The following is a 17610-nucleotide window of genomic DNA, read 5'->3' as shown; positions in this document are numbered from 1 at the left end:
GGACTGACCTCGTTCTTCCACCCACATTTTATTAAACATGGGATTATTATTCCCAGAGAAGCCCGAAACACATCCTACTTGACACAGGAGAATTTTTCACATTTAAAAAAAATATTTTTATCTGACTGCGTCAAGCGATGTCCCATCCTATATTGGTCTTTTCTTGAGCGTCATGTTGTTATTGAAACCATAAATATAAGAAATCATAAAAAAGGAAAAGGGGAATTATGACAAAGCATTCTCCCATACTGCACTGCACTCCAATGTTTCAGCCATATATCATCACACCATTTTACCCTCCTGAATCACAAGCAATATTTACCAGTGAAGTGGGCCAGATTACACACTGTGTGCACTTTATCATATTTACTGGTGCATCGTTCAACAGACTCAACCAACATGTTACCAATGTACTGTATAACCAACATGTAACCAATAAAACTAATATGTTAGATGGAAGCAAAGTCAGTTTAAGCAAAACACCTTTTCGAGTCCACACAGCGTATCCAAAAGCGGAGAGAACAAAATGTAATTAAGGAGCTATCTCTGAAGTTATTATTTAATTTCTGCTAGCACAAGGCAATTTCAAGAGACAAGAAGTACACATTCTATTTTAAAAAACATGAATGCTGAAATGAAACATTAATACTAAGTGCTCACTTTAAAGGATGCAATCATGAAAATGGGGTAAATCACCTTTGAATTCTCCACACGACATATGTTAGCAGAAATATTTCACTGTGCGCCGCTCATATTGGCGACAGTGAGCTGACGAAGCACACGGCATTCCCGCCCACTCTTCCAATGGGATTAGAGGTGGTGACGGCGAGAGAGTCACGTGACAGAGGAACAAACAGAGGAAGCGAGGGCAAAGAGGTCATTGGCTGAGCTGTCCCAAAGGCCACCTGCCTTTACGTTAGTCTGACGTCACCATAACCTGTCCTCTGAAGATCGCACCACACTGAGGAGGACCTCACCCTAACCTGTCCTCTGAGGATCGCAGTGATGGACCGCCCCACACTGAGGAGGACCTCACCCTAACCTGTCCTCTGAAGATAGCGGAGTGATGGGTCGCCCCACACTGAGGAGGACCTCACCCTAACCTGTCCTCTGAGGATCGCACCACACTGAGGAGGACCTCACCCTAACCTGTCCTCTGAGGATCGCACCACACTGAGGAGGACCTCACCCTAACCTGTCCTCTGAGGATCGCACCACACTGAGGAGGACCTCACCCTAACCTGTCCTCTGAGGATCGCACCACACTGAGGAGGACCTCACCCTAACCTGTCCTCTGAGGATTGCACCACACTGAGGAGCGCTAGCTCTCGACAGGCTCCCACTTCGATAGGCAGCTCATTTGACTATTAAATTCTGCACACTCAACTTTTCTGTGTAATTACTCCAGCTTAATTCACTGCATTTTCAGCTAGTGCTTGTCAGCTTTCAATATTAATTAGCCTTCTGCCTAATCATGTATGTGTCAGTATGAAGCCTATTAAACCTGAGAAGTTCTGTAGCCACTTTAACCAATATGTTGCAAAGTCAAATTAAGCTGAACACCATTTGGAGTCCACACAGCTCATCCAAAAATGGAGAGAACAAAATGTAATTAAGGAGCTATCTCTGAAGTTATTATTTAATTCCTACTAGCACAAGGAAATTTCAAGAGACAAGAAGTACATTCTATTTAAAAAAAAAAAAAAACATTAATGCTGAACTAAAACATTAGTACTAACCGCTCACTTTAAAGTATGGCATCATACAAATGGGGTAAATCACCTTTGAATTCTCCACAAGACATATGTTAACCTATGGATAAAAACATTTTGTATCGAACAGGGCTTTGCATCGTTACCTTTATAAAAACGCCCCAGAAGTCCTGGGTGGTGATAGCTGGCACAAGCTGACATGTAAACAGTAACACCTCCTATAAAATTGTCTATGAAATGTGATATTTTCACTTACATCATGAGGTTTAACATGCAAGCCATTCTCATTTATTTAATGTAGTAAACAATGGTCCTCAAAGTATTATAGATATTCAAATTTAACTGGTCCATCTTGAGAAATAAAATTGTACAGTAACTGCATTTAAAATGAATCCCCAAATATTCCGCACATTCAGTTTTATTCATCGGCTACAACTGTAATGATCAGTAATGATCTAAACAATACAGAAAAATATGCCCACTTCCCAATTAAAGAATCCCAATTAAAACAGACTTACAAACATTCAGACTTAATTGTACATTGCCAAGACTACAATCACTGCGACAATTGTGTACTTTAGCAAGGTAAATGAAGATAGAAATCTGAAGATGCTCTTCATGCACAACTTTAAATGATCACAACAACAGATGTTGGTTTCAGAAGCCACCCTCAAATTTGGAGCTTCCTAAAATGTTGCTCATGCTGTGACTGGCGGTTAGTATTCTTTTGTAACAAAACAGTATAACATTAACCACATGACTCATGCAATTGGTTTAGATGGGACCCAGCAGGATTCTGTTTGGCTACAAAGGGCAAAACCAAGCTAATTTCTCCCTGAACCACACTCAGCCTGCACAGCCGTTACAAAAAACAAAACAAAAAACACTGCTCAACTTAAAAAAAAGAGGGCTAAATAAAGTACAGCTGTCCTAAAAATAGCCCAAGTGTGGTGACCTGATTTTAGCTCTCCTTCAAAGGTCTACGAAGAGTGATGTCCCGAACCAGGCAGGCACAGTGATTAACCATTTGAACCAAAAATAATTCCAGATCCAGCTCTCTGTGTTCTAGAATAGCAGTTGAAATGTTTGTCTTGTTTAATAAAAGGATGTCCTTTCTGAGCAATTAAACAATGTATGTTTGCTTTTTTATACATTAGATGTAATAACTAATTATTAAAAACATGGGATATTGTTATTTTGTATCAACAAAATGACATCACACACATCTACAGTTAGTCTGGACATTTTCAGGAAAATTAAAATGTTTCTAAAATGGTTTCTGTTTCTAAAAAAAGGTTTGTTTCTTACATAATCATTTCTGACCGAAGCCAAAGAAGGGTGATAGCTTACTTTTGGATCAGACTCAGTCTAGCATAATGCAGGGCTTATATGAAAGGAAACATGTATAATCTCTGTCTCAAACACATGCGTGTACTGTAGCTAGAGCCAAGCTCATTATTGCAATACCTGAAGGTGCTGTATTTTGTCTGAATGAAAGTAGGTCATTACCAGATGCTGCTAACTCTAATGACTCCTGAGGCGACTAAACTGGGCTCCGCTTTCTTGCTCAGTGTTTGTAGTATGCACTTATAATGAGCACGATAACATTTTCAGTGTTTCTTCAACTCTTACAGAGTACATATGGTCCCAACTGGACAATGTGTATTCTGTTAGAGCTGAATTAACACTGGACATTTTACCGTGTGCAGCACCATCAGATTACAGCACAAGGCACAGGGTCCCCAGCCCCCCCCCCCCCGCCCCCGCCCCCCGCACAGCACAACCAAACTGAAGGAAGGTGTTCGCTCCAGCACATTTCACTTACACTGCAATACCACTATTCCTATTAACTGCCATGAGCATGGCTCTTATCGCTTCAGAGTTAAACCGGTTTTATACAAGTGTGTGAACCACCTGTGGAGGGAATTCTAAGCCACTCTGTCACCCACAATGCTAATTTATGTGGAATTACTATTATTTAAATATTCTTGACAGACTTTTAAAACAGGAGAAAGAGAGAATGAGACAAATGTGTTTTTTTATGTTGGTAAGCTACTGGAGAAAATTACTTTTACAGTCTCAGGTCATTACCAACTAGTCACCTCATTGACAGTAAAAAGCAGCCCTATCAACTTATTAAAAAAACTTTGAAGTACAAAATCTACAATTAAGCCTCAATTTCTATACCCAGCTCCCTCGTCATTATTTATTACCAGTTCATTACAGTGAATGGGCTTGCACATTGTAAGCAAGCTACAGACATGCATTCTGAAAAAATCACAGAAAAAATATAAAAAAACAAGGACCCATATCAGGATGACATTTTCTTAGCAACTTGTGTTATAAATGAAAATAAAATAACAAATGAGCTCCTGGGTCAATGACAAAAACGAGCAGTTTATAATTTGAAGCGGTGGACATGGTGTGGCGTAGTTCTAAAAACGCAATATGACACAAAAATGAGTGCTCGTAAAAAAGGAACATAAACAACAGAAAATCTTGCAGAGCAGCTAATGGCCTACCTTAGTTCAGAGTTTCTGCAATGTTTGCCACATGATAAAGTAGGCCTACGTCACGCTATGCTATTTTTTAACTGTATTTAAAAGACTTAAATACAGTTTGTATGTTTCCTTATATTCTTTCTTGCTCCCACAGGTTAGTCTAGTTTGCTGTTTCTAATTGTCACATGGCCTACAGTACATTGTAGCTTTCTTTGAAACGCTATTTTTACATCATCGTATATGGTCATCATGGTGGATGTAATGTCACTGAGCGAACCAAGATTAACCGAGCATTTTTTTGTTTTGTGTTTCAAAATTTGTCCTAATGAGCAATTGAGGTTGATGCTCCCATGATTGAAACAGGTGATCCCGAATATGCTTGGACATAATAGGGAAGTAGGCAATTACATGATCATTTGAATGTTATAGATAATGAATACAAATGTCAAAGACAGGCCCAGACATAGCTATTAGAGCATAACTGCAAAGGAGAAGACATCCCCTGGATACCACTGTTCAAAAGGGCACCTATCATAAGCAAAGGTCCACTGACAGAGATCCAAGTAATCGCATCGGTCTTAAACGTGCAACAGTAGCAACATTTCTGTAATTAAAGTGTTCTGGAACACAAGCTCATCCATCCAGATTTACGAAAAGATTTAACATTGAGCTTAAGTTGACATTTTAGTGAGTTTAAGTGTGGCACCGCACTACAGCAGCTATTAAGGTGCTCTAAAGTGAAGCCCACAGAACATACAGCACAGAGAATGCCATGTGAATACACTCCAAAAGCTACCCCACAATGCATTTCCTTAATGAGGACACTACTGTGCCTGCGCTCTCCTGAGCACCTCCAGTGACAGTCCATCTCCTGGGCTCCTCGCTCACGACCGTGTTGAATCCAAATCTCCCCGGGGGGGCCCAGCAGCATAAATACAACAGGCCTCAGCGTAAGATAGCGTCTGACATCCTCCTGGGAGCACGAGCACAGGTATCGCCGTGCGCAAGGCACAGGAAGAACAGACAGGGGCCCCTCGGTGAAAGCATCAGACCCCCGAGACGTCCTCGCCGCGGGAACGGCGTGCTCTGCGAAAGGCCTCTGGCTTTCAGCGCCGAGCCGCCGCCGCGGTTTCGCTCATTTCACACGTGCAGAGAATGTCAAAAAATATTTACGCTTTCACCGATGAGGATGTCACCAACTAATGAGCTACGGCTCGCATATTTATTTGTGAGACACGCAACGGTGAGACTCGTCTCCGCGACTCGCGGCAACAGAAAAATCAACATGAATTAAAGATGCTGATACCTGTTGCTATGGGAACGGGCACCACCAATGAGCAGCGTGACCTTTTCCGGGACAGGGTTAATGACTGGAGTATTCCATTCCCTCAGCGTCTGGAGGTGTAACTGGGGCTCTGACAGCAGCAGAGCAGCAGCGTGGCGTGTGTGTTCTCCCATTGAGAATGCTCACACATGACCACATCTGCACATGCTGAACACACTGGGACCGCTTCAAAACTTGATACATTTTCTATGACCCAACATTAGTGAGAACTCACACACTGAAAGGCTTCTACCACATAAAAACAGAGTACATGCCATTTGGAACTAAATCTAATAGAGTATGTCTGCATTTGCCATTGCTTTCCTCTATTATTTTGTGAAAAAAACATTTTTAAATTCATTATACGGTAGTTACCCCAGCACTTGCAAAGTAACTTTTTAGTAACTTTTTTTTTTAAGTTACTAAAAATAACATAAATCATGTAATTCAACCAACCAAAAACACAATCTATCAAGTCAAAGTAAAAGATAGCAGCTATTAAGACATTCTTTCAAACATTAATGTTATGATCATCTCAGGTATTCCTGTGACACGTGCAGATGAAATGCTTGTGTGTAATCAGCCATTATCAGCTAGAACCTATCCAAAATCTTTTTAAGCATCTGCATCCACTTGTTAAGAAACAAATAATTGGAAAATGTCAAGGTTCACAAGGAGAATTGTTATCTAGTGGTCTCATTACAAATTCAGCACAGCCCTACTTTCGCCGACAATTTTGAAAAGGTGAACTAGCCACTGCAGCCCTGTCATGTTGCCATGACAAACGGTCCGCTGTATGACAGGAAATCTTTCCTTTCTGTTGTAGGTGCAGAGATGGCCGGAGTGATAATCAATAGCAGAAACAACCTCTATTAAAGCATTAATCTTCCAAGTATCATGATAAATACCTTTGGCTGCACCACCACCGCCAAAATGTCCCGTGTACTCCACACACTTTCAGAATCCTGGTAACTGATCATGACTGCAAGCCAAGATGCATCCTAAATGACCTTTCCTCTCACCTCACTGTGACTTACATAATGGTACACTTGTCCATAGCAATCAAAGGAGAAGGACACAAAAGTGTCCCTCTTTATTATTTATCTCTACTTGCTCCATTTTACAGTAGATTAAAAATCTCTGATAACAGCAGGTAGAAGGTGTTACCCAGCTAGCACACAAGGTTATTGCAATTTTTACAATGTTTTGTTAAAGTGATTGATTGTGCCGCAAACATGAGCTTAAAAAATTGTCCTGAGGAAAAAACCTTTTGTTCAAGATGGCATTGTGCATCGATGTTATGGGGGAAAAAAGCTGTATAAATTAATTTATTCAACACAATATTACAATATAGTAAGCATTTGTAAGAATGCAATCTATCAGAATATCTATCTGAAATATTATATTATACTGTGCCATGAAAAAGGGTTTGCCTTCTCTATTATTGCATTTTTGTCACACTGAATGGTTTCAGACATTTAGACAAAATATAATATCATTTTTTCAATGAAAAAAGTTAGCAAACACCCATATTACCCATGTGAAAAACTAATTGCCCTTTCAACTTAATAATTTGACGCAGCACCTTTAGCAGCAATAACTGCACCCAAACACTTCCTATAATTCAAGTCTTTAACACCGCTGTGGAGGAATTTTAGCCCACTGTTCTTTGCAAAACTGTTTCATACAAATTGGTAGGTCTGTTTCAGGTCCTGCCACAGCATCTCTATTGGGTTCAAGTCAGCACTTTGAATAGGCCACTCCAAAACATTTTCATTTTGTCTTTGTTTTTTTAGCCATTAAGCTGTAGGCAAATGTGAAATTCCACACTGATGTTTCTCTTAGTTAGCAGTGTTGCTACTCTCCCACGAATCCGATTTTTGCCCAGGCTCTTTGTGGAGTCATGAACACTGACCTTAGCAGAGGCTGGAGAGGCCTCTGGTTCTTTGCATGTTCTTCTGGGATGTTTTGTGACTTCCTGAATGAATTGTCGATGCGCCCTTGGAGAAATTTTGGTTCAGCACTGTTCCAAGTGAACGCCATTTGGAAATCTCACTGTTGTTCAGTGGAGTCCCAGAGCCTTAGACATGGCTTTGTAACCCTCTCCAGACAGATATCAACATCTTTTTCCTTATCTCATCTGAAATTTCCTTGGACCATGGCATAGTGTACCTTTAGATGCTTTGTGGTAACTCCTTCAATCTAGTAAGAAGGTTCAATATGAGTGAGGTTTAGATTCAGTGGGGCAGGTTGCAATCAAGCCTGGCTGAGTTCAATCAGCTGAATGTATTTATCAATTAAATTGAGTTAATTCATTGATTGAGTTACTAAAGGAGCCATTTCTTTTTTTGCATGGGTGATATGGGTGTTTGAGTTTTGAGTTTACTCAGTTTCCCATTGCCTAATATTACATTTTGTCTGAAGATCTGATACTCTTCAGTGTGACAAACATGCAATAATAGAGGAAAGCAGAAAGGGGGCAAATCCTTTTTCATGGCACGGCATATTTTTATAACACAGATTTGTTTCCTTTTTTATGATTTCTCTATTCCCAGAAGCAGTTTATAAGAAAGCTGATCGCTTATATCCAATTACATTTTCACAAACCCAAGATGCCCAGATGATATGCAATCATGAATGTGATATTTACACACACACATCCACCACACTAACCTGCCAGAAGGAAGTGTAGGAGACCCCTCCTTCCCAAAAAAATATATATTGTTAGCTATAGCATAACTAACAAACTAGCCAGCATCATTTTTTATATCCATAAACTATCAATGTATTTATTATATCAATATATTTTTTTTCATTGTTTTTTAAGCCAAATAAATTTGACTATACATACATGAGTGAAGCAAATAGCACAAATAAATGTGCATGTGTTTGCATATAGGGTTGCTCTCCTTTTTTAACGTGCTTACTTTTTTTGTCTGGGGAATTTGCACCTCTGATACCAGTGCTATCTGCCATTATGGTTGACTGGCAAATTATGTTTTTTTGGAAAAATAAGCACACAATGACAACACACCATTAAATACACACACACACACACAACTTCTTTGATAATGCAAGATAGCAAATTAATAACTTGGACTGTGCAAATTGATCAGTTTTACATGGTATTCTCATTTATTCTCATTTTAAATAAAACAAAGTAAATCATTATACATTTAAAGGCCATTGCTATGGCTGCAATTGTGCAGTAGAAGTCATTGATTAACTGTAACAAGATAACGTAACAATCAAGTAACACGATTTGGATGCAATAATATATGTGCAGAGACTGCAAGCATATAATTTGACCCATTATGTCTGATATTTTTATATTTTATTGATATTTCTAAGCTGACTACATCATGCCTATGATGTTTTGTATATATTCAGCAGTAGGCATGAGCCCGATTAGCATTATGTGAAAAACCTTTGATACGCAATCTTTTTGGAGCTTTAAGTGTATGATTACATACAGCATAACCACAGTGGATTTCAGCAACAAGCCTTTTACAACAGGAGGTGGATTTCTGTCTGTGATATCTGGAACAGTTTTGCATTTTGCATGTTGGATGCCATAGCAGTTTTCACTGCCAACTCTTGGGAGGTGGGGGGGCTTTGCTGTGAGAGCTGGGATGTGATTTGGATGCTTTCACTGAACAGCTTGGCATCTTATTGAGGCACAGGATCTCCTCCACAATGTCTGGTCCATGGTGGAACATATCACTGCCTTCCAATATACAGAAATGTCATTATGCATTTCATTGACGGTCATTCTACATTAATCCATTCAAAGCCTGTGTCAATATTCCCACTAAATAAGTGTATGTGTGATACACACACACACACACACACACACACACACACGTACACACATGCTTTACATGCAGTACATGGATCCATTGTAAGTATGATCGCAAGCTCTCAATGGACAATGCACTGAATCTCAGTATATTTCAAACTAAAAATTATTTTCACTTAAAGGCTATAAATATTATACACCAACATCAACGGCCAGTTCCATTTCCTCTTTGTGATTAGGGTTTCATAATCCCATCAAGTGAAACCTGGCAACATTAGAACAGCCAACTCACAACACTACATAACAGTTAAATATTTAAATGAGTGAATCATAAGCATAGCACAGGGAACAATCCTGTTAAAAAAGAGAACAGGACTATCATAGCAGTTATGATAGGTATGATTATGGACAGCAGATGACCATTAAATCTTTCCATGTTAGCCAAAATCAACGTCTATTCATTATGCTGCAGAGGAGGAATTTTAAAGTACAATGCAAGAAAAAATGCCTATGTGAGACAAATGTGACATAATATGAATCCATCCGTTGAAGTGGATACAACATCATGGTTTACAAGAGGAATTAATACTTGAAATGGAAAAGAAAAATCCCAATTTTACCACAGAATCTTACAGATTTATATAAATTCTAATTTTACAGTAGAAAATGTGCATGCACACTGATGGGAAGACCAATGTCATCAGTTTGTGGCTTAACAAATCTTACTTAGATTAAGCAGGTGCTCTTTTGCAAAAAGAGTAAGGTATCTGGGAATATAGCATTGAAATGTTCCGTGAAGACACTGAAAGATGGTATGTATTATTAAACACGAGAGACAGTTTGAGGCAACACTGGGATATTGTTTCTTGAGATAGGAAGCAATGCATTCTGGATTGTGCAGGTTATATAATCTGAAATGGGTTACACAACCACAAAAAAATTATTTAAAAAATTATTATTAATCAAATAATCAAATAATAATAAATAATTTCAAATCGAGTTGTGTTAAACTTATTAGGCTGAGGAGCAGAGGCGGTTCTTTAATGCGGGGCGCTGGGGCGCCGCCCCCCTAAATGCAAAATAATTAAAAAATAAAAATTGTTTACTCGTACAATGCGCCTGGTAGTCTGTCAGCGCCTGTCAGCATTCATTGAAAATTGATTCCAAAATTCAATTGTATTTGGTTAATTTCTGTGTGATTACATATAGCCTACTTCCTGGGTGAAGGGCGCCAGCCAAATGAGTGTGTCTGTAAGTCCTTCAACTTTTGGCAAGCAGGTCACTTGAGGCTGCTCTCTAAATGGTTGCTTCAGATTTTCCATGGGGCGCAGCTCTCTGCGCCCCAGACACTCCTACTTTTATCGGCAGCGAATTGGTATTGTTTTTATGTTTTTTGATCTAATGTGATTGGACAATTCTCGATGCTACCTTTCATGTTCACACCCGCCATTAATATAACTACGGATGCACAACTGTCACTCCTGCTCCTTAGCTAGCTGACCGGACTTTCAGGAGATGGCAACGTCAAGTAGAACTGTGGAAATCAAAGAAAATTTGGTTATTTCCTTACAAAAACGCCCTTTCACAAGGCGTTCACTGGAAGAAATAAAGAGGATAAAGCAGCTTGGACCGGACCGACCCAATTTAGAAATTCAGCAGCAAGCAAGTGATCGAGGACAAGCCTACACCCGGGGCTTCTCCCGCTCTTGTTATGACAAACGGACATGGCTAGCTGGATGTTGTGTAAGTAATTCCTTTCTTTGCTTTCCCTGATTGCTATTTCAAAGTGTCGGAACCGAAGCGTTGTGGACAACGACGGGGGTACAAGACCTATAACATATTTCTGAAAAATGCAAATGGCACGAAAGTAGCCGTAGCCATCTAGACAATGAGACTATATATTTTTTGGCAGGCTTAGCATTGCTGAACAGCTAGATGAAGGCTACAGGATTGGCATTAGAAGGCACAACAAAGAGGTGACAAAATCGACACATCCTGTCCAGAATAATAGACTGTGTGAAATTTTGTGGAGTTGGCTTTGCATGGCCACGATGAGAGTGAGAGCTTAGATAATCCCATGATATTCCGTGGGTTGGTGAATTTTGTTGCCTCCTTTAAACTTCAGCATTCACATATTGACATTTTGTCCAGAAGATGGCAGCAGAAGGCTCTATAAATGACCTTGGAGTTAGCTAATATTTTCCTATTCTTTTTATGACTTCATAGAATGTAACAGTGGAAGTAAATATGATTTTAGTAGTTCCATATTTAGAAATTGAGCTGTTCCCTGTTGGTAACTTTAGGTGATGTAGGTGAAATTGGCATTTTGTCATCTCTACATATAGTTTTATATTATTAAGGAGGGAAAAATATGTTCAAGTAGTGCTACTGGCCAGTGTTTAGGCAACATTACAGTGTGTTGTCTTGTTTTTAGATTTATTTATTTATTTATTTATTTATTTATTTATTTATTTATTTATTTATTTTATTTTATTTTATTTGCTTAGCAATTTTGTTTGTCCCCCCCAAAACTGCGCCCCCCCCCCCCCCCCCCCCAAATTTTATCACCAGCCACCACTGCTGAGGAGCTGTCCAATACGGACACTTACTGCAGCAAAGATCACAGTATCACACACCAAAAAATGGTAGATACTGAATTCATATTACTTTTCTACATAGGCTTTAACCACGACATAACGGTCGGTTAGAACAAGGTCATGGCAAAGGTACTTGAGTGACATGCACATCAGTACTGATCTTGGTGAGTGAATGCCCATGCAACCCTTTAACAACCCTTTATATCTCAATGACCTCCACTGAAAAGACAAGGTTAATCCAAGTTGAGGGAAGTCCTTTGAGGCAGAGGGTACCTTAGCAACTGCCACTGACAACACATGCTAAAGGTAAAAAAACAACACCTGGACAGACAGGTGGGGCCTTTGGCCTCAAATCCATGCTAAATTCACATGTGACAGAGCACTGAGACAGGAGCAAACATTAGCAGCTGCTCCAGGCAGTGGAAATGAACACTCATATAACTTGGCTCTTCTCTACCTAGTCCACTCAGAAATAATTAACGTTAGATAGCCACACTTTTCCAAATGTCTCGTTTTAGTCCAGAGAAGCATAAGAAAAGGAAGAAACAGAGGTCTGTTGCAAAAGATTCCACTAAAAAAATAGGCATATTAAATATTAATATTCATATTAATAACTGCCCAATGACAACAGGAATTTGTAACATATGCATGTTTTATAATACTGTACTAATAACTGTAGCATGTACATTCAGGTACTAATAGGTGAAGTTCTCACACACGAGTGTATGACCCCCACAGTATCATCAGCTCTTGAGAAATGAATGCCAACTTGATTTATAACAAACGGCAACAAGTCATTTTTTAAGAAAGTGCATGGCTGTCCAGAACAATTGAATCTAACTATTATCTAACTGAAATGTCACTGTTCCTTAAGCTTTCAGTTTAAAACAAGTGCATAGTTGCATTCCCATCTACCCCCAGTTCCCAGAATGCACTAGGGGAAGAGTCTGCCTCCTACCTATGAGTACAAGGTTGGTTCTCAGCAAAATAAAATAAAATAAAATAAAATAAAATAGATACATAAATAAATAACCTCTGCATTCAGGGGTAAAGATGTTCGTGCTATATCGAAGCATTCTGGGTTCTGCAGGATAGTTAGGAAAGCTAGATTTTGCCAGAATTACTAAACGTATGCTAAACTCAGCATAGCAATATGCATATCTTCCATAGAACACATCATTTTTTCACATTGCAATGTCTTGCTTTAAGTTACAGGTTTCAACCAAAATGTCATTAAATCAGAACAACTGACCTCTAGGCATTTTAGAACAGCAAAACCTCTTTTTTTTCTTTTAAAATAAAAAAAAAATCTTTCTTTACAGAGGTTCAATTCCTGGCAAAAGAAAAATGAGAAGGTAAAAGAAACACAATTGAAGTATATTCATTCTGCAATAAAGTAAATATACGATACAGTGGCAAGAGCCTTGTTATAGCTAACTAATGATATAGTATTAATACTGCTCACTTTTAACCACTAACCCTATTTATAGTTTATGGGAATGCCTTATTTTCTTGATGCACTAGACTAAATTGTGCTCTAAATTGTATTGATTCAAGAAAGGCCACAGGGAACATGAGATGTGTTGTGACACCAATCAGACTGCTTTGCGATAATGGTACACAATGCAGAAAAGAATTCATTTGAAATTATTTATCAACCAAATGAACACGAGTGTGCTTGCATGCAAACAAACACACACCATGTCAAAGCATAAAATCAGTAACGTAGGCACTGTATGTATTGTAACAATGCCTATTTGAGAATCTAATTAAACAGATAATCAGTTATTCTCTAAAATGGAGGGAGAGAGAGAGGGAGCGGGAGAGAGAGAGAAAGAGTACATTCATTATGTATTTTATTGTAATTGCGGTAAGCCAGTATAGAAACATCAAAGTGAAAAAGCATACTGTCAATTAACCGGTGTATACTGCTTTAGAATCACTATTGTGTGTTTACATAGTGTGTCACTCAAGTGCCATAAAGCATTTAACATTACTTACCAATGCTGGTCATGGAATATCAGCACTACTAATTTAAGGAAATAGAAACAAATTACAATAGAAATAAAATAATCATGCGCAAATAGTGTCTGTCTGTCGTGCCTGCTTTAAACCTGCAGCATAATCGTGGCTAAACTAACTCCAGGTGGAGCATTAACATCCTTTTATAGCGGTGAACTAAAGAGGTAACCTAAGCACCTGAACCATTTTCAGAAACAAAAGGGATGGAAAACAATCACGCGCAGGCGATGCCCTGTGGAACCCGAGTCGGCAGAGGAGACACAACAACCTCAAAAAAAGTGGTTCTACTTTCCACACAGACTATGCTGGGAACCGGAGAACAGTCGGTGTGGTGAGACATGTAAACTGTTATTCTTTGAAACTAGCAGATACAAAACAACTGGATACATCTACGAGGGAAAAGCCTTGGGTTGGTCTGGTGTAGTCAGAAATATTTATATAAAGCTTGCTCAAGCAGATTGCTATTTGTACTTAAAGATGTACTTCACGTGATGTTTTTACACCGTTTAACAAGATGTCTGTCACACCGGTTTAAATAACACAGCGTCTGCTAAGTGATTGAATTGCAATTTAATGTACTGGTCTCGGACCACGATTACATAACCGCTCACTGCTTAAGACATTTCGTCCTTTCATCTTCAGTATGTTCCAACAACAATCTTTAATTCCACATGGATTTGCAATATACATAAAGCCTATATGCAAAGCACGTTTAATATTGTGTTACTTTGATTATAAATTTAGTGATAATTGTGACAATTAAAACAGTCTCAGACTAAAACAGTCTAAGACCAACCTTTGATAAATAGTACAATTCGAAAACCGAAAAAACATGCAATACATGTTTGTAAGTGTCTACATGCATTTACAAAGTCACAGCCGCATACTTTAAATATTTACATTTTAAATTATTGTATACGATGACCGCCCTGCCAACCAGACGTTTCAACTTCAGTGTCCAGAAGAAATTCACGTTCAGCTTTAAGCTAAACATTTCGAGCATTCGGTTTTGAAGAATCCCTTTACATATGTTATTTCGTTCAAAGTTTCTGTGATCAGACTGCGTAGAAACGGCAACAAATAGCTCGTTTCTCGGGCAGAGGGTTACAAATATTTCGTCCTTTAACAGACTGTGAAATGCCAGTGAATCAGATAACACATTTTATAGAAACACGTCGAGAGCATTGCTCTTACATTGGCAAAATGATATGTAAATATTGCCATAAACTGAACAGGCAAATTAATGAACTTACCGAATTTCCTGTCAGCGGTGACGATCAAATGGGTATGGAAAGCCAAGAGGACGATGAGAATGGAGAGAAGTGAATCCATCATTTTTATTGATCCATCGCACATATTCGTTAACACACCATTTCGTTGACCTTTTTTCTCCAAGCGATGTTGAGAGGTGGCGAAGAGAAACGAGGGGAGAAGAGGGAGAGGGGAGGATGCTGTCGACTCGGCCCCGTGCTTAACTCTCTCCTGCAGTCAGCCCCTCGTCGCGGCTGGAATCAGCACTGAGAACAGCAGCCCCTGGCCAGGCCCCTCCTTCAGGCCTGACGTCAAAATCCACATGCCGAAAGGGCCGTGGTTGCGAATTTGCGATTACAGTACAAGCCCAAATAATCACTGCATGCAACTGTGATACGAGAGAAATTTAGAAGGAGGGAAAGTATAAACATATAGCGGCCATGCTAAGCAATTCGGCATGCAGAAAAAAATAGGCAAAAGACGACGGACGAGGCTACACTGTCGCGGGCTGAATTTTACGCAACACCGGTGTGCTGAAAAACACCCAAATATAGGGCGGCTGCAGTCAATAAAATACTCCTAAATCCTGTTCATGCACAAGTACTTTATGACGACTATTCCGATAGTTCTGTGTAATATTTTGAAAAATATTTTAATAAATTAGGCCGCTAGGACTACTATACAACCACTACTGACGACAACAACAATAATATAGGCTGCAGTTTTATATTTTAAAATATGGGCTTGAATTTAATTGCCTTGTATCAGCCCATATCTTTTTCTTGTTGCAGTATTCAGGAGCTCATATGCATATCAAAAGCGATTCAATGTGAGACATTTGCATAGCGTGGACTGTAACTGACTCTTAGCAGTTTAGTGTTGTCCAATAGTGTGGACTACCGATTCATGCACTTGCGTTTCATACCTCAGATTATTTGTCCTGACCACGTGCACTCTCACGTGCCATCAACAAGAACCGCACGTGGTTGATCAATTGAAGTCTACGATAGTATTTCAATATTTCAAATAAAAAATAAATAAAAAAACGTACCGAAGGTCGTATCATGTTTTTAAAAACTATTTTTCTTAATTATCTGTTTCCCCTCATTCTGAAATGCGTCATTACATAGGCTATGCTAGCTGGACCAAGGCAATCGCCAATATCAGCAGTCTTTAGACATGCAGGCAGTCACTTCTTTTCACTCTCTGCAGTCCAACTGAACTGTGCAGTTAATGCATTGTGAAGATTACACTTCATGTGCAACTGACGCAGAGACTGCTGGCAGAGAAGTCAAAATCAAACTGGACATCCTAAGGTTCTTGAGAATCTGTGCCAACCAAAATCATCCCCCTTGGACAACTCTAGATTCTCTGGTCACAGCAGCACTAGCATGATTAGGTTCCTGTTCTGGACTATAGGGTGTCCGTGCACCAAAGACTAGCACCTCCCCCATGAGACCAATACCAGGCCTTTTTTTTTTTTTTTTTGCAAGACACTTCAGTTGAGTGCCACACTCAAATTAGCATACTGAAGGATAGGTACACATGGCACAGTTACTTTGTATCAATCAAATGCATAGTCATTATTAGTCATTAAGGATGCAGTTCTCATCTGTACTTAATTATGCATAACTACATAATTATGCATCTTGCATGGTCGAGCCTTTTACACTTTGCCACGCAATAAGGGGTTGTTGCTTGGTTGTCTCTCAAATTTCAAATCTACCCGAGATCCTCCATTTTCCAGCCCATTCATGCAATGCTTAGTCTCATTTGACATCAACGCATTTCCTGGCTTTTACGATTCAGAATTAAGTTCTGAAGTAAAATGCATAAAGGTCATCAGAGTAGCTTCAAACTAAATTTGAACCATATAGCTTTAGTCTACAAAATGCTTAATAATTAGAATTTCTTACACTAATGTACACAGAACAATAGACTGCCCATTGAATCTTTGCTTTCATTAATATTTGAAGTACTCCTTTATTCTAAATAGCACTGCATTTCCTTTGTCATTGTGCCAGACACTTAGGGTTTCATGTAGCTTTCCCCAAACTGAACAATACAGGCTGATAACAGATTTGTCACTATAAACAAGACGTTTAGTTGGGAGGATTTAAACTGCTCATTTCATTAGACATATGAGTTAAGCAATGTTCCGCACAGATTTAATTCTCAAAATGAAAATCTCACCTACTAATTAGCCAGGGCGTATGTACTTTAATTCTTATAAAATTACAAATTAATTGCATTTGAATGCATACACATACAACCAATTATGGACTGTGCATGCACATACTGTATATACAATGCCCTCTGTAATGGTGCCCTGAAATGGGGGGGGGGGGGGGGGGGGGGGACAAGGACTTATGTATAAAAAGTGCTGTCATTTCTACATGGTGAA

At 39.1% G+C, this 17610-nt stretch overlaps 1 protein-coding gene across 2 annotated transcripts in view; it reads right to left on the bottom strand.

Annotated features, from left to right (window-relative positions):
* Window positions 1–15695, bottom strand: part of ptprn2 (protein tyrosine phosphatase receptor type N2) — a 220835-nt gene extending 205140 nt beyond the window's left edge. The window contains exon 1 of one of the 2 annotated variants that reach the window (XM_035415416.1): window positions 15209–15695. In XM_035415416.1, the coding sequence (XP_035271307.1) occupies window positions 15209–15311 (103 nt within the window). In that variant the 5' untranslated portion in view covers window positions 15312–15695. The remainder of the gene's footprint in view (window positions 1–15208) is intronic. The other variant, XM_035415414.1, reaches the window with a different exon arrangement.
* Between the last annotated feature and the right edge of the window lie 1915 nt (window positions 15696–17610).

The sequence above is a fragment of the Anguilla anguilla genome, chromosome 4, assembly GCF_013347855.1.
Source record: "Anguilla anguilla isolate fAngAng1 chromosome 4, fAngAng1.pri, whole genome shotgun sequence".
Lineage (NCBI taxonomy): Eukaryota > Metazoa > Chordata > Actinopteri > Anguilliformes > Anguillidae > Anguilla > Anguilla anguilla.
This window is presented reverse-complemented; position numbering and strand designations above follow the sequence as displayed.